At 40.0% G+C, this 25,955-nt stretch overlaps 1 protein-coding gene across 5 annotated transcripts in view; it reads right to left on the reverse strand.

The window, feature by feature from the left end:
• col22a1 (collagen, type XXII, alpha 1) overlaps nt 1-25,955 on the reverse strand; it is a 55,101-nt gene that overhangs the window by 3,508 nt on the left and 25,638 nt on the right. For all 5 annotated transcript variants that reach the window (XM_046417684.1, XM_046417683.1, XM_046417688.1 and 2 more), the window contains 44 exons: nt 25,575-25,604; nt 25,209-25,262; nt 25,027-25,080; nt 21,469-21,522; nt 20,789-20,842; nt 20,604-20,657; nt 20,439-20,492; nt 20,179-20,232; nt 20,034-20,078; nt 19,868-19,930; nt 19,430-19,483; nt 19,239-19,280; nt 17,736-17,768; nt 17,465-17,518; nt 16,854-16,907; nt 16,718-16,771; nt 16,579-16,632; nt 16,387-16,440; nt 15,683-15,787; nt 14,531-14,575; nt 13,895-13,972; nt 13,774-13,809; nt 13,635-13,688; nt 13,197-13,241; nt 12,693-12,728; nt 12,488-12,601; nt 12,136-12,189; nt 11,818-11,871; nt 11,639-11,692; nt 11,420-11,473; nt 11,197-11,250; nt 11,005-11,058; nt 10,838-10,891; nt 10,703-10,747; nt 7,712-7,765; nt 6,856-6,909; nt 6,640-6,693; nt 2,726-2,797; nt 2,593-2,628; nt 2,460-2,504; nt 1,432-1,611; nt 1,231-1,297; nt 931-1,113; nt 31-108 (listed from right to left, as the gene is read on the reverse strand). In XM_046417684.1, the coding sequence (XP_046273640.1) occupies nt 31-108; nt 931-1,113; nt 1,231-1,297; nt 1,432-1,611; nt 2,460-2,504; nt 2,593-2,628; nt 2,726-2,797; nt 6,640-6,693; nt 6,856-6,909; nt 7,712-7,765; nt 10,703-10,747; nt 10,838-10,891; nt 11,005-11,058; nt 11,197-11,250; nt 11,420-11,473; nt 11,639-11,692; nt 11,818-11,871; nt 12,136-12,189; nt 12,488-12,601; nt 12,693-12,728; nt 13,197-13,241; nt 13,635-13,688; nt 13,774-13,809; nt 13,895-13,972; nt 14,531-14,575; nt 15,683-15,787; nt 16,387-16,440; nt 16,579-16,632; nt 16,718-16,771; nt 16,854-16,907; nt 17,465-17,518; nt 17,736-17,768; nt 19,239-19,280; nt 19,430-19,483; nt 19,868-19,930; nt 20,034-20,078; nt 20,179-20,232; nt 20,439-20,492; nt 20,604-20,657; nt 20,789-20,842; nt 21,469-21,522; nt 25,027-25,080; nt 25,209-25,262; nt 25,575-25,604 (2,674 nt within the window). The remainder of the gene's footprint in view (nt 1-30; nt 109-930; nt 1,114-1,230; nt 1,298-1,431; nt 1,612-2,459; nt 2,505-2,592; nt 2,629-2,725; nt 2,798-6,639; nt 6,694-6,855; nt 6,910-7,711; nt 7,766-10,702; nt 10,748-10,837; nt 10,892-11,004; nt 11,059-11,196; nt 11,251-11,419; nt 11,474-11,638; nt 11,693-11,817; nt 11,872-12,135; nt 12,190-12,487; nt 12,602-12,692; nt 12,729-13,196; nt 13,242-13,634; nt 13,689-13,773; nt 13,810-13,894; nt 13,973-14,530; nt 14,576-15,682; nt 15,788-16,386; nt 16,441-16,578; nt 16,633-16,717; nt 16,772-16,853; nt 16,908-17,464; nt 17,519-17,735; nt 17,769-19,238; nt 19,281-19,429; nt 19,484-19,867; nt 19,931-20,033; nt 20,079-20,178; nt 20,233-20,438; nt 20,493-20,603; nt 20,658-20,788; nt 20,843-21,468; nt 21,523-25,026; nt 25,081-25,208; nt 25,263-25,574; nt 25,605-25,955) is intronic.

Raw genomic sequence — 25,955 nt, forward strand, 5'->3', positions numbered from 1 at the left:
GTATTCACTAAGTAAGAGACTGGCTGTTACCTATTGGGCCAACAGGTCCAGGTTCTCCTCTTTCACCAATACCAGACTCTCCCTTTAGTCCCTGTGCTCCTTTTTCACCTGGAAGGGTCAGGAAAATCCATTAACAGTGTTTATATCGAAGCAGTTCTGATCAAGTATGAGCTTGTCTGAATATTGAAATTGTTTCAACATTTCAGCACTTCCGAGCAGAACATTGCATTGTGAAGATATGATCAATTTTATTAACTTCATCTGTCAGTGGTTTTAATGTTGTGGCTGACTGATGTATAGTTCTCCAGTCTTTTATAGTATAAGATTGAATGTTTGGTGAAAATGAGTTTGAAGGGAAGAATGTGTAAGAGGGTTGCAGTTGGACAGTCAGTGAGGAACTATATATAGAGGAAAACTGAGGTTTTGGATATCATACATTTTACAAGGTTTTGTATGTTTAATTTGTGCTAAAACATATAAATGGGCACATTGTGGCTTCACAGGGAGGTTATATCCCTGTTTCTTGGCACAGCACTGTCACATCTTTGAGTCTCTGCTGGTGGCCTGGCAACCTCACATTTAGGAAAGGCTTTCAGGAGATCAATGTGCCTGGCCAAGAAATAGCATTGCACACTACGTCAAATGAAATCAAATGTTCTTTCTCTTCTCTACTGTTTGACACAGATCAATTTAAGTTCTGCCAAGCCATTCACTGGTAATACAGAAATTTCAATAGCGCTGAGATGATCCAGTTCTGTTGAAGATATCAAGTTGGACAAATTACCGGTAGTGTTTTTAGCTGAAATCCAAAATGACTCAGCAAGTCTCAAGTCAAGTACATGTTTCAAACTGAAGACAGTAGGAAATACAGCAGAAATAGAGAAGAAACCAAAAGAAGGACACATACAATAACACTGCTATGAGTCTTACCTTTAGGGCCCATGGGTCCCCTGGGTCCTTCTGCTCCATTCTGTCCAGGCATGCCGGGCTCTCCAGGGGGGCCAGATCGTCCAGGAATGCCGTCCTTACCTGGAGGGCCAGGAGGTCCTGGACGGCCTACTGTACTCTTCACGTGGGCTGGCTGCATCTGAGCCATGAGGTAAGCCATTTTGGCTGGACAGAAAAGTTATTTAAATCTCATTGAATTTATCCTACAACTTCCCAAATGAAACAAATATCCTACTGAGATCTACAGGCAAGGTGAAACCCAAAAAGAAATTGCCTCCTCACCATCTAATTGTTTTGCCAGCTCCTCCTGGATGAGCCGCCTCATCTGCTCCAGTGATACTGACTCCCCCTGAGACAACAAAGATGTTAACGATTGACTCAATTATTAATGACAAAGTATAAACCACCATCTGTGCATATTTAACACGCCACAGAGACTGTTTCAAAATCCAAAAGTTAAAAGCTTTTCAGGATTGGACTCACTCTCTGGCCTGGGACACCAGGGTTTCCTGCAGGTCCTTGTGGCCCAGGAGGTCCTATTTCTCCTGGTGGCCCTGTCATGCCCATCATCCCTGTGTGGCCCTTTCTGCCTGGGGGTCCAGGGTTTCCAGGCATACCTGATTCTCCTGAATGTCCTTTATCTCCCTTCACACCTGGGTCTCCCTAGATTAGATGGCAGAAATTGTCGCACTGTCAAAACAGCTGATGGATTACTGGCCAGTGAATAAAGTAATCAGGAAAGTTAATTTAAGCTGTCTAATTTTTAAGTGGGAAATGAATAGTGGAAACAGAACAAGGTTTTCAGCAGTGGAACAATACACACTGCGTGATTTTTGCATACAACAGAAGGAGGAATACAGAGTAAAGTAAATTTGCCCTGAAGTCTCTTTTTGCTTCACTGTCCACAGAAAAATGAGAAAAAGGATTTTGGAGTGCAAACCATCTAAGTGCTGCTGCTTTGGCTTCTAACAGGTCCTGCACACACCATACAGACAACAATCATCAGGATTACTCTGATAGTGAAGAAAAAGTCAGCATCCTAGGACACCCCTGTGGCTTGGGGTTTATGATGCTGACCATGAGCTGCATTTTGTGTCATCTCTCCTTTATGGCTCTCCAATAAAGGCATTTACAGTGGCCCTTTTCTGTATTTAGTTATGTTTTGGAAGCATGCTTGTATGCTTGTGTTTTCACTTTGCACAATTTTTAGTCAAGGTGTTTTCTTCATTTGCTTGTGTTTTTTTTTTTCAAATTTCATGCATCTTTCCACGTGCTGAAGTCTCAATGCCACTGTGATAAAATGCCACAAAGAAAATATTTCAAAAGAAATGGCACGATCAAAAATTAGAATATGCACATTTTTTTATCTTTTCTCAGAATCCACGGAGGACATATCTCCTTGATGGAGAGAATATAGTTTGATGTTCTGACTCACTGCATTGCTCATCACTTATCAGCACATTATCTCTCACTATCTAAATGAATCTATCTGGTTACATGTCAGTTCTGACCTTATCTCCTTTGAGGCCACGATCACCAACTCGGCCAGGCATTCCCTACAAAACACCAAAAACAGTGGATATCAGCAAAAGGTCTGTAAATCTCATATCATATTAGTCATCAAAGGTCTTACAAAGTTCTTACCTGTTTTCCCTCAGGGCCAACTGGACCAGGTGGACCCTGGAAATCAAGGTAAAAGTTAACTCTATCCACAGCTGGCTGTATTTATGAGCCGCAAGTAATTCTTTAATCAATACATGTCAAATCTAACACTCACCGCTGGGCCTTTAGGTCCACTAAAACCCGGTAATCCTGGGTTGCCGGCCTCTCCCTTGTCTCCCCTGAGACCCTGTATGACAGCAGAGACAAGGCCATCCATCACATGGCACACACGTGGCACCACTCTACTTGTATTCTAAAAGCCTTGCATCGTTACTGAGGATACAGCAAGATTAACATTTATCTGCAGCTCTCATCAGCGTGCAGCAGTGCTGTGGATAAAAATCTCATAAACCAATCTTGTGGTAGGACAAGCCAGCTTGAAGAGATTAAAATTCATATTTACAGGGGACATGTGGGCCTGAAGACAAGCTGATCATGGCAGCCACCAAGTGAATTTGTTAATGCTTGAAGAAAGGTGATGTTCCACTCTTTTTCTTTTTCACTTTTTCAAAAATGATCTCCTTTATATTCTTGAATGGATACGCTAACTACACCCTCCGTTCTTTCTGTGGTAAATTTAGCCATCTGATAACATTTTTGGTAATATCTGATCCTACCTTTTAATATCTTCACCCTCCGCTTTCTGTCTCCTATTCTAACCTTCCTGCATCTGGTTCCTGCCCTCCACCCTCCTCCAGGCTATTTCTGATGATCCGCTCCCTCTGCTGACTGATATCATCGACTCCTTTATGATAGCTGGCTGCATATCGTCTGCCCTCAAGTTAGCAACAGTTACTCCTCTTCCCAAGAAACCATCCTTCAGCCCACGGACCAATGTGCAGCTCCATTTATTTCTTTTCCAGGCAGATTTTTTCTCCTCACTCACAGGTCTCACAAGATCTCGCCTGCCTGCCTGCCTGCCCTCCCTCCCTCTTTAGGCCAGCCTCTGGGCCCCTTCGGATGCCCCCATGGTAGATATACACAATGAAGTGCCCTCTATGGTGCCCCAATGTGCCAGAAAAGTGCTGCTCTACATGCTAAAAACTAGTTGGCCTTCATGATCCTCTAAATGGTTAAACAGAAAATGGGGACTATTGTGCTTTTATCACAGAGCTGTAGAAGTTGTTACAAATAAAACACCTAATAAACTGCATGCTTATAACCAATAATGGAACTGTATTGAATCAAGAATCTTTATTGTACAATTATGTACAGTACTGAGAAATATGAAAGAATTATGACCACAATGTACTTTAAGAATTAAAAGTACTCATAGTGCAGTAAAATGTCAGTGTTTTACTATTATATCTGATGTTTTAGGATTAGTATTACTGCTGCTTTAATGTGTATGTTGCATTTCACTGCTGTAAATGTTTAGGTTGAGTTCATTTTGACGGTTCAGTAATTTTATCTGCAGTATTGCATCATTTTCTTTAAGATCATCATATGTTTCACAGTGAGGCTGTCCTGTATGAAGCACGTATTTCTAAAGAGTCAATTTTTCACGAGCTCAGAGAAACAGCCTGTTTTCAACTTTGTGATGATGCATTTCGCAGCTAATCCAAGTGGGTTTTTAAAGCGTTTATTAAGTTTAAAAAGTGGGATAATTTTCTAAACACATAAATGAACACTTCATCCTACAGTTTATCAGAAAATATCACATTCAAAACCATTATTTGCAGATATATAGTTTTCACTAAACAGAAATGGTATGAAAAATTGTAAGCTGAAATGTAACCAGTAACTACAGCTGTCAGATGAAATGTTCAAAGTGCAGTATTTGCTTCTGAGATACATGGGTAAATGTTAAAGTTGGTTACATTCCACCACTGGCCACCACATCCAGCTGATGTCATTCCTATTTTTTTTTTTTTTTACCCCTGCCCCTCAAAAAGACTCAGTCTACCACCCTATAAGGTCTATAATCACTGAACTCTCACACTTTAATTAACCTCATCTGTGTGCTCAGTGATATTGTGAGAGAACATAGAGTACAAGGCCTCTACAAACTTTATGAGAACTGGGACACTGGGCGCTTTGAAATGACATGATACCTGTGCAGTGAAGTGCATAGCTCATATATCTGAGGTAGCTTTAAAACAATCAACATGATGATGACTTTGTGAGTGCTTGCTGATAAATGTAAACTTTCTGCACATTTCTCTGGGATTTGATCCCCTTTTCTAACATTTGTATTTTATGAATGAGACAAGTTACCATAGGTAAAATCAGCATCATAGATATGAATTGTGCACGAGGGCCCAAATGTCCACAAGAGTCTCTTAAAACACAATCTTAACCTGCTGTGGACTTATCAGGACCATTCTGTATGTGCAGTCATGTACATTCTTATTTTATTCATATATTCACTCATTGGTTTTCCTTCCCTTAGAATGCCCAACCCTGTCATCTGCTTGCTGCTGAGTTTAATTTTTATGTTAAACAAGTTCAACCCTTCAACCCTGTTCTAATCTTTTGAGTCTTTTGTGTCTGCCTCACACCATCAGAATCTGGGACAGTAGGACCTATTGCATCTGATGGGCCTCACCTGTACTGTTTTTGGCTGTAATGCACAAAACCCCACCTCACACCTCCTTTTTCTTAAAAGAGTACTTAGCAGATTCGGCATCAAAGCCGAAGCAGAAAAAAGCAGAAATATCATTTTTTTTATTCTCTGCATTCTTGTTCCTTGGCAAAACCTGGTACCTACATGCAACACTGACAGTTTGGTTAGAGGTCCATATGTTATACTAGCAGCAGCTAATGGGATCTCTGGCAGGTGCACTCCAGATTTTCATTTTGAAACTTGTAGTCTTCAGATCCAAATGATGCTGACGTAAGTGAGGACATTTGTCAGGCCTCATATACTGCTCCCTTTGATACCGTTGATACGTAAAACTGACAGAGTTTCTCTGTAACACCTGATGTGATACATAAAGAGTGCAAAAGATGCATTTTAACCACTATGTTGTCTGTACCAGGAGCCCCAGTAGAATCCCATTTGTCAAGCACTTGTCAAAAATGTACTTAGCAGTCTGGCAAAACAGTTGAAGATATGAAACAACATTTTGCATGTGACTTAATTAACCACCTTATGCACAATTAAACATTTTGACAAATATGTATTTCCCTTAAATTTCCTTTGAATTGTTTCATTGTGGGCTTGGGCACACACAGTGCTACAGTGGAACATGAAAGATGAATTTTGTTCTGTTTCCAAGTCGTTTTTTGCTTAATATAATTTTCAGATTTTAGATCTTTATTGTTATTTGGTAATATTTAACCTTGGATTTGATGCATTTTTCCATCTATTCAGTTAAATCTAGTTATGTTAATGCCAGCTGTGCCTCATAAATATATCTAAAACTTTTCTACAAATCCTTGCATACACAGGCACACCTTGGCTTGCAATATAACTCAAGGACAGCCTTGACGAGCCTGAGCTTTTCCCCCGATGCGCCCCCACATGACGTTGTTTGCATTCTGCATCATCATGATTAAAACACTTTGTCACCAGGGACTCTGTGTGGGTGTTTATCTGTGAGTGGATGCAGGTTTGAAATTCATAAAATGCCACACAAACCTGCTGGGGCAATTATAGGCCTTGGAGATGCCTCTAGGAGATGGTCCACTCCAACCCATACCCTGTGCTCTGATATTACTTGGCAATCACTTTTCTTCTACCGGCAGCGACTGTTCAGCTCCTTTCAATCCTATCTCACCCAGGGGAAAGCGATGTTTCCGCCTCGGCCAGGACAACATTCACTCCAATCTTCCATCATAATCTGACACCTCATCTGTTCTAGACATACTTCATATCTTCTTCTCACCTTCAGTTCCAACATCCAGTCACTGCTTGTTCTATTAGCTCATAAGCTGCTACTTTTTCTTAAGTTTTCCTTCCTTCTAATAAAACTTCTCCATTAAAACACAAATAATGTTTCTGTTGTTTGTTTGCACTGTTAGTCATCCAAGAGCCTGTTGCAAATTGAATTTAAAGATTATGTACAATTGAAAGAGATTACTCACTGGAGGTCCGGGGAGACCTGCTTTTCCTGAAGGTCCGGGTTCACCTGGTTTGCCCTGGGATGCAAAAAGACAGAATGAGAAAACTGATGGGAAAGGGCAGCAAGAGAAATGACTTGAGTGCCACTTTGTGTCTGTATCTATCTGTCTGCTTGACACTGTGCTGAGTCTGTCTTCTGTTTGCGTCAGACAGCCCTGCAATGATTGAAAATGACTCACCGGCTCTCCTCTTGGTCCAATAAGTCCTTCTCGGCCTGGAGGTCCCATAGAGCCCTGTGAAAACAAAAACCAGACAGTCTTTCACCTGTTTTATCATATTGTATCCCACATCATTTATCTTTAGGGCATGCTGAGAAAAGGCTTGATTATTTTAATCTTTGTCAGAATACAGTAGAAGTGGAAGGTGGAAAAATATCTGTACTTTAGGAGAACACTCTGTCTCCAGGTCCCATAGACAGAGTGACATGGGTAAAAGAAGGCTGAGAAGTGTTACATCCTGCTACTAGACAAGGTGCTTTAAATGCGTATGTGACATTGGTTTCAGTTTGTCACTTGATTAATATGAGTAGGATGAAACTCATACACTATCAGATATGACAATATACAGATATAAAGTTCCTATGGTTTAAAATTTTACACTGCCAGCACTGGAACTATTGTATTATAAAGATATGAGATATGTCCAAAGCTTTTTTAATCTTAGGGATATTATCTGCATTCTATTAGTCATTGTAGGATGGTCCCAGACAGCAATAATGATTTTTCTCAGTGACTGTGAGGTGCCTCAGGAGTGACTCCTTTTGAGAACTGGATGACTGAACCGAGAGGGCTTACTGCATATGAAAGAACGTCGAGAATACATGAACAAAAGAGTTACTCCTTTGTATTCCATTCTTTGTTCCTGAATTTATTTTTCTCATATTACTTTATTGCATTGTCCCTTCTTTTTATGTGTGGGAACTGAGGGAGCTGCAAAGGGAAACTATGTATCCACATACTCATTGTTTTACACATGAAATAAAAATTGTATGTCACAAAAATAACATTACATCTTCTAACATGTCTAGTTACGTACCTCCTTCCCAGGTTTGCCATCACGCCCAGATGATCCAGGCTTTCCATCTTCTCCCTGTTCAGCACATGAAAAAAAAAAATATTAAAAAAAGAAACTACCTTAAGATCAGGGTCACTCAGTTTTTCATTTTAAAAGAAAAACATTTCAATCCACTTTGACAACTGCTTTATTAAGTTAAGGGCTGTAAAAGTAAATCAAGTGAAGTTAATCTTAATGCTTCAGCATACCAAGACATTTTGGACAATGCTATGCTTCCAGCTTTGTGGTAACAGTTTGGGTAAGGCCCTTTTTGATTTCAACATGACTGTGTCCCAGTGCACAAAGCAAAGTCCATAAAGACATGGTTGGATGAGTTTGGTGTGGAAGAACTTGACTGGCCCTCACAGAGTCCTGACCTCAACCCCATCCAATATCTTTGGGATGCACTGGAACAGAGATTGTGAGCCAGGCCTTTTGGTCCAACATCAGTGTCTGACCTCAAAAATGCTCTGCTTCATGAATGGGCGACAATTCCCACAGAAATACTCCAAAATCTTGTGGAAAGCCTTCCCACCAGAGTGGAGGTTGTAACTCTGCTTTCAACTCTGTCCAATTTTTTGTCTTTATATGTCTAATCTTCAAAGGTATGTTAATTTTGGTAACATACTTAATATAAAAGCTATGTTCTTGCTGTTTTTGCTGTATCTGTAAAACGGGGAGCCAAAACTGGAAATCAACAATTAAATAAATAAATGTTATGTCATGTTAATTGCAGTATTCCTGTCCCTATCAGAGCTAACAGAAGAAACTGTTATTAATACAGGAGTATTGTGTGTCTATGAATGGCTAATTAGTGTTGGTAAGCTAACTTTTTTGGCATCTTGTTGGCTAAAATGTTTTAGCTGCTGTTACAAGAGTTTATATAGTATATGGGTGACCAGGGGCGGGCCATCAGGGCTAGCAAGGCCTTCTCTGCTGACCTAAACACTATCAGAAGCACTGAAATACATTTACAACCTAAATTCTAATATTTGTTGCATGAAATTTTATTAATTTATTTCCAAAAGTTTATTCTCTTCATTTCGTAGCACGTCTCTCGGCTGCACCGCTTCCAGTACGTGTATGTGGATGTTCGACCTCAGTCCAATCAGATTTCAGCCTCTATGTGTTGCCATGTCAGTCCAATCTGCCCAGGGCCTTCAGAATCAGTAGTGCTGGCCCACGCAATTTAGACTATATTAGCCATTGACTGTTTCTTTAACCAATCAGATTTCAGAATCCTCACTGAGACGCTTCCCAGGGCCAGTCAGCATCTTCTTCCGTCCTCTGATTGGTCAGTCAGAGCAAAAGTCACAGCCAAGGGCGACTAGCAGTTCTGAAGTGCTCCGGATGATGTACATGGCACAGTTGCGGTTGTAGTGTAGAGGTTTGGAGTTGTCTTGAGTATTTCTTGTTGTATTAATAATGGTAATCATCCTCAACACAAGAAATTCCTCTCTCTAATGCCATGCCTTATCATATTGCGTTTTTGGATAGTATTGATGTGTTCAGGTATGTCCCCACTGAAGGCCCAAATACCAAATGCACGGTCCGCCACAGTGGGTAACTGACATCATCTGCACAATAGAGTTAACTGAAGCTGGTTAGCTTATTGATAAGGTGCTCAATGTGTTTACCCTACAGTTTTTTTGTGCTTTCTAGCTAGCCACACATTTCCTGTATATGCATGAACACACCCATCTCATTTGTCATTATTATATAATAATCGATATATAAAGGTTATATTTTCTGGCTCCATTTAAGTTACTTGCCTAAGCATACTATGTATTATTTCTTTATGACTGACATTTGGTGACGATAATTATAAGCAATGGAGGATAATTCTCAGTGTGTCTATGGAAATACTTCACAGTTCCTCTTACAAGTTGCCTGCTATTGGTGTGACAGCACAGGCTGCAGAGCTGAAAGGCTGCCTGTCTCATCAGAACTGTCTGTAATGAGCCGTGCTATTGGTCATGGCACTGTGGCAGAAACCTTTCCTGTGGGTGTGTGCTGTGTGAGAGACATAGCAGCAGGTGCAATGATTCCAACTATGGCTAGAAGAGCGGCTTAGTTTTAAAAACGCATAATCTAATGATCATAATGTTCTTCACCAGCCTCTGTTGGTTTGTTTTTTAACTGCAGTTAAAGGTAAAGATGCCATTATTTTCAAATCAAAGAATGCTGATATTTAGCAGAGAATATTCTTCCAAATTTGTCATTACTACAGTCTGGTCAACTGTCTGATTGTCATGTGATCAACTAGGACAACAGTTTTCATACCGTGAGTTAATGAAGTTAAATGGAGAAAACAGGAATAATTCCAACAGTGGGACAAATTATTTGGTGACATATGTTATGTCATACTGTCACAGAAAACACATGACCACTTTGCTGCTTTAGTGCTGTTCCAGCATGCAGCTGAATTTTACTGGTGTCAGGAAAACAGCATATCTCATCAAAATACAGTATAGGCATTCTTAATTAACATAAGTCAAACAGCAACAGGGTAGATTTTCTGCTTATCTATACAGTGTCAGATTCCCTTAAACCAGTTTAGGCCACATAGGTCTTTTTTTGCCAGCAACATTGCTGGCAAAAAAAGATAAACTGCCTTGCCTTTTTAAAGTAAAAGGAGACATGTCGCTGCTTCAGTTATGTGTTCCGATATGATATCGTTTCATACTATCAGACATTTGTGTGAAATTTTGTGCTAAATTTCAGAATTTTTGAGATGTGGCTAAAAATGCATTTTGTATGGTCAAAGTGACCCTTGACCACCAAAATGAAATAAATTCATCCTTGAGTCCAAGCGGTTGTTTGTTCCAAATTCAAAGAAACTCCCTCAAGGTGTTCATGAGACATAAAGAACGGGACAGACAGACAGATGGACAAAAAGGATGGACAGGCAACCTGGCCACAGCTATCGCCAGGGAAGAAGCATATAAAAAAACCAAAAACAAACACACTTACCTTAGATCCTGGCAGTCCAGGTTCCCCTCTGTGGCCCTTAAAGCCCTGTTTTGAAAGAGAAACAGCAGTGAATCAGTCGTAGCAATTTGCATCACCGGCTACTGTCATCAGATCTGTTTATTAGTGGTTACCTACCGGGAGTCCCCTGAGCCCAGGGTTTCCTGGTGGGCCAGGTTCACCTTGCTTGCCCTTAAATGAAAACAGAGATTGTTACAGTGTCATTATAATATAATTTAAAAAAACCAGACAGAATTTCATGGTTTGTGTTGGGGTGACAAAACTAAACATCTCCTTCTACTCACAGTTTCTCCTTGTTCCCCAGGTCTGCCATCTTTTCCCATTTTTCCAGGCTGACCCTACAGATCAATGAAATTGATCATTTAGCATCTGCATCTGTAAACACCTACAACTGCATTTACAACAAGAATGTTTACACCACATGGCAGTAACTGTATGTATATTTACAATGCTTTACATTCAATCATTTTCCTTACAATCAAGCCTGGAAGACCCGGTGGTCCCTGGATACCTTTGAGACCCTCTTTGCCCTGGTGAAAACAAACAAAGAGGTCACTGTCACCAAAGAAAAAGAAATGATTAATGGCCACTATTATCAGCCAGGCTGGCTGACCTACATATTAGAGGGAAGAGGTTTGTACAATAATGACACATGGGTAATAAGTTTTCTGAGGGGAAGTACATGGAGCGCAGCCTGACCTTTTCTCCAGGGGGCCCTGGGGGGCCAACAGTGCCAGGCTGTCCGTCGTTACCCTGAAGAGTAAAGAGACAGGGTCAGTGGAGGTCAACAGAAATAGAAATTCTGACTCTGAAGTAAAATCCACACAAGCCTTGTTTAGACAAAGCTTCAGTAGTCAGGCCATTTTAAGTTTGTAAAATGAAAAACAAGAGAAAATAATGCCTAAAACAGTAACTTACAGGTGTACCCATCAAGCCAGGACTACCCGGATGACCAGGGGGTCCTGGGTGACCCTATTAATAGAGACGAAATTGATTAAAATATAATGATGTAACTCATACCAGATAACATTCTAATGAATGTTAAACACAGAGAGACAGGTGTAGCAATAGATAAGACTCATCAGTCACAAAAATACCTTATCTCCTTTGTCTCCAGGGCTTCCAGGAGGTCCTCGATCACCTTTGATACCCTGTGGTGAAAAGATCATGTCACTGAAGAGGAAAGCATCCATCTGAGAAACTATTCGTCAACACCCAACATTGTTCAAAAAGAGGAGAGTGTAGCATAGCTATATTGCTTGATTGATCGCTTTTGAATAGCGTGTTCATTCTAATCTTTACACCAATTTACCTGAACCTTGTGAGGTTAAAAAAAAAAAAAAGTTGACAAAAAGCAATTGATTAGCGTCAGGCCCTTTGGGAGCCATAAGGTTGCAGTTAGTGTTCAAACTTGCCTTTCCACCGTCAGCTCCAGGGGGCCCTTGAGGTCCTGCTAGTCCCGGCGGGCCCTGTAATGACACCAGCAGAACATCAGTCTCTGTCCAGGCAGACGATGCCGAGCACCGTCACAGGGTCCTTATCGTTCACTGCTGCCCCCAGAGGAGGCCGAGCTAATGATGCAGACAGAGCCTCTCCATCCATCACACCAAGTGCGATTGATGATGATAAATGTGGTGCTGGGACCTCATGCCTCACTTAGGGTTTATACAGCAGAGACACATGCTTTATAATGCTAATTTAAAGATGAGCAGAGTTAGTGATAGTCTTATGAGCAGTGATGGTTCAATATTAATGACCATGTCCCACTTGAAAACCATCTTGACCAGCTTTCCCTGGGGGTCCCTGGTGTCCTTTGTCCCCTGGGACTCCTGGGAGACCAGGTGGTCCAGGTGGGCCTGCAGGGCAGTCTGAGCAAACATCCTAAAAGGGTCATAGAGAAACGTTTGTGAAAAAGTAATCCCAGTGAGCATGAAGTCTTTTCTCATTGATGAGGGGTAGAAACGCTGCGTACCTTCAGATTTAGATCAGAGAGATCTGCTGGCTTTCCCTGAGAGACAGTGAAAAAGAACATTAATCAACCAGCAAACATGAAATTAGTGGTTTGTCAATTCATTTCTGTTGCAAAAATGACCTTATGCATTTAGTATTCACTACATGCTGAAAAGTGTACACCTTCCTGCAACTCATCTCATTGTGACAATTGCAACATGGGCATAACTCTACTGCTACGTCAGCATCCACTGTGGATTTGCTCCCATTCAGCCAGAAGAGCAGTAGCTCCAACACTGATGAAAAGTGATGATCATCTAGCTCACAGTTAGTGTTCCAGTTTAGCCCAAAGGCACTGGATGGGTTCAAACCATTTCTTTATGCCTTGCTACTTACTAACAGTCCTCAGAGGACATATTGATTTTAAAGTGAAGTACAGTAGTTAAATGAACACTGTCTATATTATCATACATTAAAACCAGTAGCACAGATTGTACTGGTTGTTCCCTGCCTTGCCAGTACTTACAGGCTCTCCTGGTGATCCCTTCTCTCCTGGCCTTCCTGGTAAACCCTGCATGTGGGGCAAAGGCAAAGAGTTACATTTTACAAATTAACCAATAAATCAAACAAATAGACATACATAAAATAAATTTTAAAAAAAAAGACTGAATGAATACAGTCCAAATATTTGCTGTGATAATGAAGTAATCATGAAATTCCAAAAATAAACAAAGAAAAAGGTTCCATCCCTGCTAACTCCATCCCCGTTTCATTAAAACTTTCAAAATTTTGTGATGTCACTTCTCATAGTTTTTCTCCTGCAGTCAAAGCAGAGCAGATGGGAGCCAGTTACGTGACTGGCTGTTGCTTCAGTCTGAGTCAGTGGTCACTTTGGACATCAAAGCAGTAAGACACGAACATCTAATTATTTCTTTACTCATTTATTCATTCATTTTTCACTCACATTATGTCCTGCTGGGCCTTGAGGACCAGCGATTCCTGGTGGACCCCTCAAGCCCTGGAACCCGGATAAATGGATATCAGAGGAAGACATTTTTATAGAAAAGAATATAATTCAATATTAATGTTTAGAAAATATTTACCGCTGGCCCAGGCTCCCCATTATTTCCTGAAGGTCCCTGGAAAAACAGGAAAATTTCAAAATGTGTAAATAAATGCACTGAAGGAAAATGACATAACATTGGCAGGCGCTGTTGCTCATACCGGTGGTCCCACTTTGCCCTCTCCTGCAGGACCCCTGTCCCCTGGTAACCCTGGTTCTCCTCTTGACCCCTGTTGGCCCTGGCAAAAACAAAAACACAAAGTTTACCATACTGCTGCTTAGATAATGTCAGTTCACCCGTAATGTTTGGCTAAGAGTCTCGCTTGATTCAAAAACTGTCACATTCAGCAACGTCTGCTGATCCCAGAAATACCACTCTGTTTTTAATCTGTGATGAAAAAACAACCGCAATCTGCAGTTGACATTTTGGTACAGAGAAGACAGAAAGTGTCGGTGATGAGGGTGAGCGATCTGACACCATAAATCCGACAAATGCCCCCGTCCAGCCTCTCTCGTTCTGTGCCCTCAACATCAAGTTCTTCACAGCAAAGAGACGCTCATAATCAGAGCAATGGTCACAGTGCAGTGGACATAGAAATTGCTTTTGCTGCTTTCAACAAAAATGAATTGTTGTTCTCATCCATGTCAGGAATAAAAAGTTTTTCACACCAACAAAAGTGCACCTGTGCATGATTACAAAAAAAAAAAGAACACCTGAGGCAACCTACAAAGCTTTCTCTCACTCTCTCTCTCACACACACACGTGCACTTTCTTACAACTTCTAAAATTACATTACCTTTGGCCCCGGGGGTCCTTGAATTCCCTGTGGTCCTGGTTCTCCCTGTAATATCACACATGACATCAATCATATTTCTTGCTACTCAAACACTGAAATTAAGCCTCTTCTGAATAAATCTTTTAGAGTTGAAAGGCTGCATGTGTCGGGGTTCTTCACAGGCCTCAGGGCCACACCTGGCAGCTGTAAAAACCAGAGCTGCTGTGAGCCAAATCTGTTGTGCTCCGGTGTCGCTTTAACAGAATATGTCTTAACAATGTTTTTCCTGTTTGCTCCTGCCTCGTCAGCAGGACGGCCACATGTCTGGGGTGAAAAATGATGAAGGAACATGTTGAGCTGCAGCGCAAAATGTGCATACTCAGGATTGTTTTCTTCCCATACAACCGCTCATATTGTGTTGTGGTTCAACATGTTACACAGGCGAGGAAATGTTTACGCACAGAACACATGTGAATAACAAAAGGCTGCGCGTAAATGAGGTGTCTAACTACTATTAAAAAGTAATGATTGATCTGTGTATTTCAGTTGTCAAAATATTATTTAATCAGTTTACCACTCACATGTTTGCACACATCTACTGGTTGACAGTGTTTTTTTTCTTTACATAGAGCTTCTAGTGGAGATGAAACAGTTTCCAGAAATACCCAATATATAGAGGAAAATTTGCACAAAATGGTGCACAGGATGTTTAGAATATCTGCATTTGACTGAATCCTTGTAGCTCTAAAGAGTTTGGATATTTCACAAATCATATATTCATTCTGAGTGAAGCATTCCAACCTTAAAGCTGCTCAAGGGGAAAGAAGGCAGTAAAATGAACTTTATAGGACTAAAAGAAGCACAGCTGTCCTCACCTCATATATTATGCTACAAAGAAATTAAGTGTTATTTATCATTATGAATAATAGCAAACAGATGAGCCTACCCTTTAAATCCCACGGTAGCAGTGAACATAAAAACATCACAAAGCAAATAATCAGTAATGTGACTGAAAATGTAGCTCATTTTTAATTAATCAAATTCACTTCATCTTTAAATGTCCTATGACCATATAGAAACATATACATTCAGAAACTCTCTCTGTCTCTAAAAGTTATGTTATGTCATAAATATAATGTGACTAAAAAAAAAATAAATAAAAATATGTCTTACATGTTGCCCGTCTTTACCCTTCCCTGGTGGTCCAGGTGGTCCGATCACACCGGGCTCTCCAGATGGGCCCGTAGGACCTGCCTGTCCTGGTTTACCTGAATCGCCCTAAAATAAATGTTCAGTTAAAGAAAGAATTTTATTGACTCTCAAGACTACAACAGGTACACGAGCAGATATGTTTCTCATAATGTCTATATTGGTCAGAATGCTGCATTGTGTGCAGATTCTACATTTCACTGTCAGTTTTAGGCTAATTAAAATCTATGTGTACCGCTTGCATTGTTATTGGAGATGCCTTCTTTACAGCCACACCATCACGCCCTCAGTAAAAGGACATGCTGAATTGATCAACTATCACCCTCTGTTGTCCCAGTTTTGGTGAACATTGTGGGAACAAGTCATGCATTTCAAAAAAAACATCACTGCAGTAACTTGTGGATAAAGAAAACAAAGAGAGAGAAAAAAGCAAAAGAGAAAGCCATGAGACACTGCAGAAAGTGAATTTCTGAATTTCCATTGTGAAACTTCACAGCTACACGTAGGACTGAAATGAATTTAAAGACTGATGGAGGACGTGCAAGGTCACTCATTCTCCTCCGCAGTTTCATTTTCACTCTGTATTGCCCAAACTATTTCAAAACTTTTCACCTTTCAAATTAAAATCCAACCAATAAACCCATAGCTTTTGAAAATAGGTGACCAACCTTGTCTCCTTTCTGTCCAACTGGACCTGGAGGCCCAGTGACTCCTGGTATACCCTGGAAGATAGACAACTGCTAGTCACACGCTGAAGTGATTTGATTAAATAAATAATGTTCTTGGGTAGTCACAGAAAATGCAAGCAGGTTTCAATGATTTGCACTTTAAGTGAATTTCAAACACTTGAAAACACCCACCACATTCCCTGGTAATCCACGAGGACCTGGGGGTCCAGCTATGCCAGGTGGACCCTGGGAAAAACATATCGGTTATTAGAATTGATGAAAATACAGTACATCTTCCTATTTGGTGTTAAAATGTAAGCAGACACCTTACCGGGTCTCCAACACGCCCTGTCTCTCCTGTAAGTCCAGTGTCCCCTTTTTGACCCTGGAATAAAAATGTTAGATGTATTCCCCTTCACATCACTTTACACCACATTAACTGAGAGATATGGGATCACTAGTCTTACCATTGGTCCGGGCGGTCCCTTAAATCCTTGCTCACCAGGTAACCCTCTTTGACCCTTCAGAGAAGGCACATGAATTAATACGAATTTCATTGTTGTAGTGATTATATGGGTACATTAACATATTGTTGTCAAAATGATCATGTCATGTTTTTCATAAAGCTCTAAGGACTGTTATGATATAAGATATGCAGTTAATGACGGTTGTGCTTGAAGGTTGTAGATGACAAACAGTAACAAAAATGACAACAATCATGTTCATAGGGTTCTTGAGAATGCACACTAACATTTTGAAGTGTGTGTGTTAATTATTGTAGGATAAGCGAAATATATATGATGACTTCTACTCTGGTCCACCTAATATACTAAATAAAATAATAAACGTATGAAGTGGAATGGATAGAGAATCAGGCCAGTGCACTATTATCTCTTACAGTTTAATTTACTCAGCCAATTAAATGACATCCCTGAGCTCACATGTTGTAACTGGACTGCTTTGCTATTTCCATACTGAGTCTCTACTGACACCTAGTGGACCCCTCTGCAAATTGCCAGATGTATTTTGGTTACGTTAAATGAAAGAAGATGACCAGAAGTAGAGAGAAAAAACTTGCCATCTCTCCTGGTTTTCCTTGATCCCCCTTCTCTCCCTTCTCTCCAGGTTTCCCCTAGAAACAAGAACAAAACAATGCAACTATATAAGTTCCAATGAAGAACAAGAGGCAAGAGGAGAGAACATTCAGCTTTTAAACTCTGACCGTACACGATCACATGCAAAATCAAAACATCTATCTGTGGGATATCATTTAAAAGATATCCATCTCTAAAATTCAAACAACCTTATAACAGAATTTGTTCTGCGTAATAAAAGAAAAGTCTACTCACAGGTTCCCCAGGCTCAGGGATGACATTCGCTACCTGTGAAGAGTGAACAGAAAGCAGGTAATGATTTACCACATCAGCACTGAATCAAGTCAAACAGTATGACATTTCCTCCATCATAGTGATATCATACATTGTCTACCTGTGACTGCACAGTATGTTAACATACACACAATATTACAGATTAGATTAGATTAGATTAATTTGTTCCTTTTATCAAACCAGTATTAGTACCTGTAGTACATTTTCTTAGTCAGAATTACTTTGAATTTCTACTGGGAATATCTCCACAGCGGGGCTAATAAAGGACTATCTTATTTTAATCACAATAGGTAATTTTATAACAGCACCATGCTTAAAATACCTATATACTAGTGTATATAGTCTTATTTTGCTAGCTATGACCAGTCTGTGTGGATTTTGCATGGCAATCTGCCGAGGGTGCTGTTATAGACAATGCATGGATGAGTACATAAATGAACTTGCTTGAACTTGTATCTGTACTGTTTTAAGATGTACTTCCGAGATATGAAGCCTTATTTCAAGACATCTGGAACCAGCACTTGTTAAATTTAAGCACATTTCCCCACATGCTGAGAAAACAATTCTTATTTATTTTTTTTTAATCCCGACAAATGCACTTACAGGCCTTTTGTCTTCATGACTGCCTCTTTCTGCCTCTCAACCTCATGTTGACAATCTCCCTAAAGAGCTGAGACTGAAGTTTTATTTCAGAATGAAGCCCTGCTTCTCTTTAAAGGGCAGAAGGAGAGCCGCCTCTGCTACTGTTTTAGCATCTCTTCATCTTCCCTGTGTGAATATATCTGCACACTGCTAGCACGCGTCACACACTGTATATCACACAGCTCTGAGATTTCTTACAAACTGTTAAGCCTTCATTCATCATTGGACTCTTTAGAACAACACTGGGCGGCCATCTTTGAGTGTTTGTAGGTTCAGTCAATGGTACTTGTTTATACAGCCATCCCAAGTAAACTCCCCTCTTACATATGTAGTTACAATCTGAGATCACAAGATGTGGCTTTACTGTCTGACAGTAAAGCCACATGCTTTACTGTCTATTCCATGTGCTCAGACTGAACTGGGAAAGAAAGCTTTTAAGTGCTCTACTCCCCTCACTTGGAAGAGTCTTCCAGAAGACTTGAAACTGTAAGGCTGGTTCTGCCTGATTTTAAAGATGTTGTAAGTACACTAGTGAATGAATCAGTTGGCACTTGTCTATGTGGACATTTTACTTGAAACTATATTTTAATATATATTTTCTATGTTTACTTGTTGTTTATTATTGTGTTGTCTGTAACCTTTTTATGCTGCCTTCTTGGCAAGGAAAAGAGATCATCATCATCATGACCTCGACAGGATTCTTTGCAAGTGAAATTTTCCTGTTCTGTTGGTGAATAATTTTGCTTATTTTAATTCATATTTCCCCAATTTTATTTCTTTTTCAACTTGTTATTGAGACCTGATGTTTTGCAGTGTACTTACATTTCCCGGAGCACCAGGTGGTCCCCGAGCTCCCTCTTCACCCTAGCACGAGACAATATGTTCACATTTTCTGCATACTAATGACCTTATTACAGCTACTACTGCAGGAGGGCCATTACTGAGAAGGAAGACTACTGTAACACCGTAGGATACACAGTGATGACTCAACAGGTTCTTTATTTCTTATTTACCTTGTCCCCCTTTTCACCTTTTGGCCCAGCTGGTCCATCCTGTCCTCTTTCCCCCTATGAAAGACACAGCAAAATCAAAATCTAAAAGCCCTCTGCACACCACACACCCTGCAATGGAGACTTTTTAATTGGAATCAGTCAAGAGCAGTGTGTCCCAAAGTGGCATTCGGGGACACCCAGCAGCACTTGAGATTGTCCCAGGAGGTTAGGCAGCCAAATTAGGAACAGTTCATTTCACTAGAGTTTATTTTACCAGAAATTATTTCTGTTGCATATTAATGCTAACAGAGCCTCTAGAGGACATCTCCCATTTGCAGTTGTAAATATAATGTAATTCAAAACTGAATCAATATCATGAACTGACTAAAATGCAGGTCTGCAGCTGTGAATAAACACACTCCTGATGATGCTTGATAAAAAAAGCACTGTCACACCTACCGGAACACCCCTGTCTCCTCTTCCTCCATCAGCACCTGGCTGTCCAGGGGAACCAGCTTCTCCCTGCAAAGAAAAAAAATGCACATGAAAAATGACACAAAAAACTATGTTTTATTATCTTACAAAATATCCCAAACCAAAAAAAAATCAACTGCTCTGAACTCACTCTCTCCCCCGGAGGTCCTCTTGGCCCGGGAGGCCCATCATCGCCCTGAGGAGAAGACACATGGTCACTAAAATGTCATGTTTACATATGGAAAATACACACAGTTGTGTCCATTCTGTTTTTGGGTATGATTAAGTCACAGTACCTTAGGTCCAGGCTTGCCAGGAAAGCCATCTGCTCCACGCTCTCCCCTGGGCCCCTTCAGAGTCACAAGATTTCAATTTAGATGTCACACTTTCAAAAGCATGTATCTCCCAGAAACATTTACCGGGTACTGTACCACCAAAAATCAATATATCTCGGTCTGAGGCTGCTACATGTTAACCTTTCTTTACCAGCTAGTCTCTAACTTTGTCTGCTGTTGTTCAAGAATAGGCGAAAAGTCATTCTAAAGGTCACACTGACCATTGCACCATCGTTTCCAGGAAGACCGTCCAGACCGTCTTTACCAGGAAGACCCTTTAAAGAGCAGTGACAAAAGGTTGACATTTAGAGACGCAAAGGAAAAAACAACAACAGAGATTAATGACAAACCATGTGTTTTATTTGGGTATGAAAAGTCTAACTCACAGGTTTTCCAGCCTCTCCAGGTTTGCCTGAAAATCCAATTTCACCAGGTAGACCCTTCAGAGAAACAACATGTATGTGAGCATGTTATTTATTCTATAACAGATTTTATGTGTTGCCAAAACTAATTATTACATTTAAGAGTGTATGTCCTTCTAGTGTGTGGATTTGTATGTCTAGTGACTTACAGGAGGTCCAGGATGTCCTTGGTTTCCTGGTGGCCCAGGTGGACCCTGGGGACCCTGCAAAATGAAAAACAGCATTAATAAAAATGTATATCACTTCATTTCACAATTATAGTCACATGTGTATGTGTTTTCTTTTAGGTATCTTTATGTTTTGGATGAAAATAATAGAAGCATTGTGTCAAAAATCAATATCTTTAGAATATTCTCTATTCTCCAAATTTCCCCAAGAATTTAGTTCAGACAAACCTCTTACAAACAGTGTACATTAGTACCAGCAAGAAGCCACTAGAGGGTGGTATTATAGCACTGTTTACAGTTCATTCAACCTTGGATAGCACTTGAAGACAGGTGTATTTCTATGTTGCTCCAGGGAGCAATTTACAAAATTAATTGACATAACCTGTTGGTTTTAATCTAGCCTGTTTATTTTCCCTCTATTAAAACACACAGTGAAGGCACCACTGAGAGAGCAGTAATTTTGTGCTTTGTGGGTCACATAAATCCATAACACACAACCCTCACAATTAAAATATCAAATTTATTCACCTCAGTTCGCCTAGAGAGGTCATTGAGGTGTAAGTGCTGAGAGGAGCTGTACATAAACAGTAGGTCATTTTAAAGAAGTGTATTACCATCTTGTGTGTGCATTTTGCTTGCTATGAAATTGAAATTGTTCTTACAGGAGGTCCAGGAAGCCCATCAACTCCAGGCAATCCACTTTCACCTTTTTTTCCCTGAAAGAAAGCAGTCAAATCAAATCTGAAACAAAATTAAAAAACACTCCATAGATAAGGTGAGCTGTTTCCAGGGTCATAGCTTCGGAGGACGTGGATGTCCTCTACATTTTTTTCCCCCCATCAATTTTGGGAGAGTTCCAAAACCTATTTTTATACTTTGCCATAGTTGAATTTCCTTCCCGCTACAATATTTTATAGCCAGTGTTATCCTACTAAGATTCAGTATTTCAACACCATAATTTGGCATTGTAGAAAGGAAATAAGATTTAGCAAACAAAGCTAGAAAATAAAAACATAACTCATAATCTCATGGGGTCATAATTTAACCATCACATTCTAAGAGGATTATTTTTGGCAAAAAGTTTAATCAGTTGTGTTGAGCTTTAAGCTGCTCTCCAATTGCAAAGCATGTAACTTCATGTTTGGTTGAAATTGTCTCACTTCTAGAGTTGACTGTCTTTCACACGTGAAAAATTATTGTACCATAAAATTCTTCAGTTTCCATCTAAATTCCTTTGGTCTCTAAGGTCACAAGAAACACACAACGGAGCAGCAAAAAACAAAGAACTACAGTATATCAAGTGGTGAGATTGCCATGGCTAACCTTAGCTAAAGCTAAAACTAAATTTATTTTTTCCCTTGACTATTTTTTATGATTGTAAAATATCAATTTTGATGTAACAGCATCTTGGTAATTTAGTTTCCACATGACTAAGTGAGGCAGCAGCTCAGTTCAGCCACAATGGAGGCTAACATAGCTTAAGCATGTAGCGGCAATGTTAATGCCAGCTTTCAACTTTAGTAGAATACATTCTACTAAAAGAATACATTCTGTTTGTGGATACTTCCCAGGATACTGTCACATTTCCATACAGTTGTCAACATGAAAACCCTTGAGCTTTAATGCATTTTGTGTCTTATTTTTCTGCATATGTTTGTTGATGCTGTCCTCTGCAGCCTGTTTACTCTCCCTCAGCTGTCATATCATTACAGAGGTGAACAGACAGGCCTCAGCAGCCGTGACACACACACACACACACACAACTGATGAGAGCTTTGCTGCAGGGAGGTTAGAGTGGCTCGATATATAGCAACTCGACCATAAAGCCCACTCTATCAGCAGTGGCAGCAGTGGAGACCACCCTATTATCACAGGCCTCAGCCTACCTTCACCCCCTGCACTTTCCCTGTGCATCTTCAGCTCAGGTATAAGAACCCTAAAGCTGGGGAAAATAGGTCAAGCTTCTCACCATCTGTCTTTTTTTTTTTTTTTTTTTTAAGGATCCACTTGGAAAGCATCCTATGGGGCTGTAAAATGTTCCAGCAGGACCTCCAGTGACATTAAAAAATAAAAGCAAGGCTGAACAAAGGGAGATTTTCTAGATATTGTGGAATCTGAACTCAATGTGATCACTTTATTTGGGTTAATAAAATTTGCTCAGTCTCAGAAGCTTGTCTGGCTGAGGACAAAGCATTGTGGCAGTAGAAAAGTCTTTGATTCGTGGCCAGAGGAGGTTTGTCTTGCCTCTGCTGCCCAGTTGAGCAGCTGCAAGTGTTGATTCCAACATATTGCTGATGACAAGTTAATTGCTCCCCGTAGAGACGGGGAATGGAGGTCACTACCTTTGTTAATGCTTTTGGAAGAACAACTTATGAAGAAACACTGTGTCAGTGTTAATTACACACTGATGTGGAGTGAGACAGAGGAAAAAGAACATGAGAGACAAAGGACAGTTTTCGCTGATAATTCACAAATACTGATAACATCTACAGTATAAAGTTAGTGTCATTAGCACAAGGAATAAATATCAGTTTTCCTAACTCTAGACAATCCCAGTGGAATATGATAAATATAGTTATGGGACTACAGTATAAACTTCCAGTTACTGCTTATTAGAGTTATGTCTCCAGAGTCTCTCTGAAGGCATAATAATCTCATTTTAGTCAAAGCTCATTAGATTTTTCTGCATGTGTAAAGTCAGACTAAAGCAGTAAAAAGAACAGAACTCCATGACACCATGAATGTAAATATATCATGTGTTTTTTTTTTGTCTATTAACACGTAATTAGTGTTTTTTGATTTAAGCATAACAAGGTTTGGTTTATTTTGATCTGTTACTCTGTTGAGTTTGTGGCTACAAGGAACTGGTTTCTAATTTTTAGCTTGAAGTCATTGTTGAGTATTTCTGTGTTACACAAAGACACATTATTAGTAACGGTTCCTTATGTTGTTGGGGGGGGGGGGGGGTGTGAGAATCCAGATGCATCGTGTTTTTTCAAAAAAACTATTTGCTCTTGTGATTTGCAAGGTGAAAAGGTTTGTGAGCCTTAAACATTATGATCATGAAAAAATGAAACAAACAAAACGATGTCTTTCTTGCCCTGAACTGGGTCTCCGAGGCAGACCACCCTACCAAATGTTCTACAGATTCTGTCTGGTTTACTAGGATAAGCAAAATGCTAAATACCCAACCTCAACATAGCTCAGTACATAGCCTAGATTATAGTATGTTTAATTTAAGGTTATATGAGGTAAGATGGGATAGAAATATGGCTGGTGTGAAGGTCTGCCATCCAAAATGATGTGATTTATATGCAGACTGTCTGATGCAATCTCGCCATACAAAGTTAGAAGTTAATTGTTCTGTCAAAGTTCAGATTTGCCATTTTAGATGGATTGTTATTTAAGATTCTCTTTTTGCCAACCAAGAGGCTAGTTAGCAAACTAACACTCCTTTTCCCCCGTGATATAATTATATAATTTCACCATTTAAAGCAGAATGAGCAGGTTTTGTTAGTTGCAGTATGTAAACACAACATTCAAAGTGGGCCCCTCCTCCCTGGCTCCTAGCTTCCTCTTGGATACGTGCTTGCCCTCTCACAATCATTCTCGCATCGTTTTTGGATGGGAGCCACACATCCAGCGGCCAAAGGTTGACACCCAAAAACGTCAACTAATAAGCAGAAATAAGAAAATACAGACAGATGGCAGGGTCTGTGCAGACACAGAAACCATGGGTCATAAGTGATGAGTGAGAAGGATTATTTTTGAATGACATACACACAGTGTTGACTTAGACTTTCAAAGAAAATAGCTTTGTGGGCGTCAGAGATTCTGGAGAAACATACTTGATCATCGAGCCTTATTCGTCAAGTACCAACAATTTTGCTGGCATCATGTCAGAGTCACTTACTTTGAATAGTGTGTTTAAAACAGCAACCTACAAATCCTACATACTATGTTCATTCAACCGCCCGAGGAGTTTTACTTTTGGGAAATGTCTACACGACTCCAGTCTTCCCTGTCTGCCCTATATGTGCTCTAAACTCAGACAAAGATACAAATAGAGCACTCAGAGTCAGAAATAACAGCATGTGTGGAGGTATTTAACAGCTGGGTACTTTGAGCGTCTGGTGCAGCATAGGGCCTCAGTGCTGAAGTGATGAATAAATACAGAAGAGAAATCCTCAGATAGTCTATAATCAAATTGAGATGCTTACCCTCTGGCCAAACTCTCCAGGTTCCCCTGGTAGACCCTGTAGACCCGGAGGACCCTGAGAAATAAACAGTTCAGCTATGATTTCATGATCAAATGTTTTCTACCACAACAACAAAATGTCAAAAGCAAAACAGCGACGAAGAGGAAATATATAGAAAGGAAGTAGTGAGTCGTGATCCTTACAGGAGGCCCTGGGGGGCCATCTGCTCCTGGAGGCCCAGCAAGTCCAGCCTCTCCCTAAAACAGGACAATGACATGAGTAAGTGATATCAGTTTCAGTTACATCCACAGTTCACACTGTTCTGTCCAGACTGTTCCGCTAAGAAATCCTTTGAAACATACATTGTGTAGTGTCATTTTTGTGTTAATGTTGAGATTATAACTGCATTCAAATCTGCTCTGCAGTTCCTTTTCTAATATACCGTAGTTCACCATACTGTACCATTATAATCAACACCACGAGATAATCTTTAAATACTTAACTTTAAATACTTAACCTGTTACCAAGGCAAGAATGATAAACTGTTTGCTTATCGAACAATTACTCACCTTTTCACCCAGTAAACCTTCTATTTGAACCTGAGAAAAAGAAAAATTTAAAAGCTTTTAAATATTGTCTCGCACACATTGTTTGTGTTTGTTTCATAGCACATTTGACATCAAAATCCCCTTCATAGTTTCATGTGGAAAAGATAATGTTATTTCTTCTGTCATAACACAGTCCATTTTTGTTGCTGAGATAAATTAATATATTGGAAGAATATATTCAGTCCTTTGTAGGGCAGCAACAAGTGATATTTTCAATTAATCTGCTCATTATTTTTTCATGGATATTAATAAAGCCTGTTACATTTCCAGCACAACAAGAAATACCCCAATTCTTAATTTTATCTGACCAAAAGTCAAAAACACAAAGAAACTATCAAATAT

This window comes from Scatophagus argus, chromosome 17 (genome assembly GCF_020382885.2).
Source record: "Scatophagus argus isolate fScaArg1 chromosome 17, fScaArg1.pri, whole genome shotgun sequence".
NCBI classification, from domain to species: Eukaryota; Metazoa; Chordata; class Actinopteri; family Scatophagidae; genus Scatophagus; species Scatophagus argus.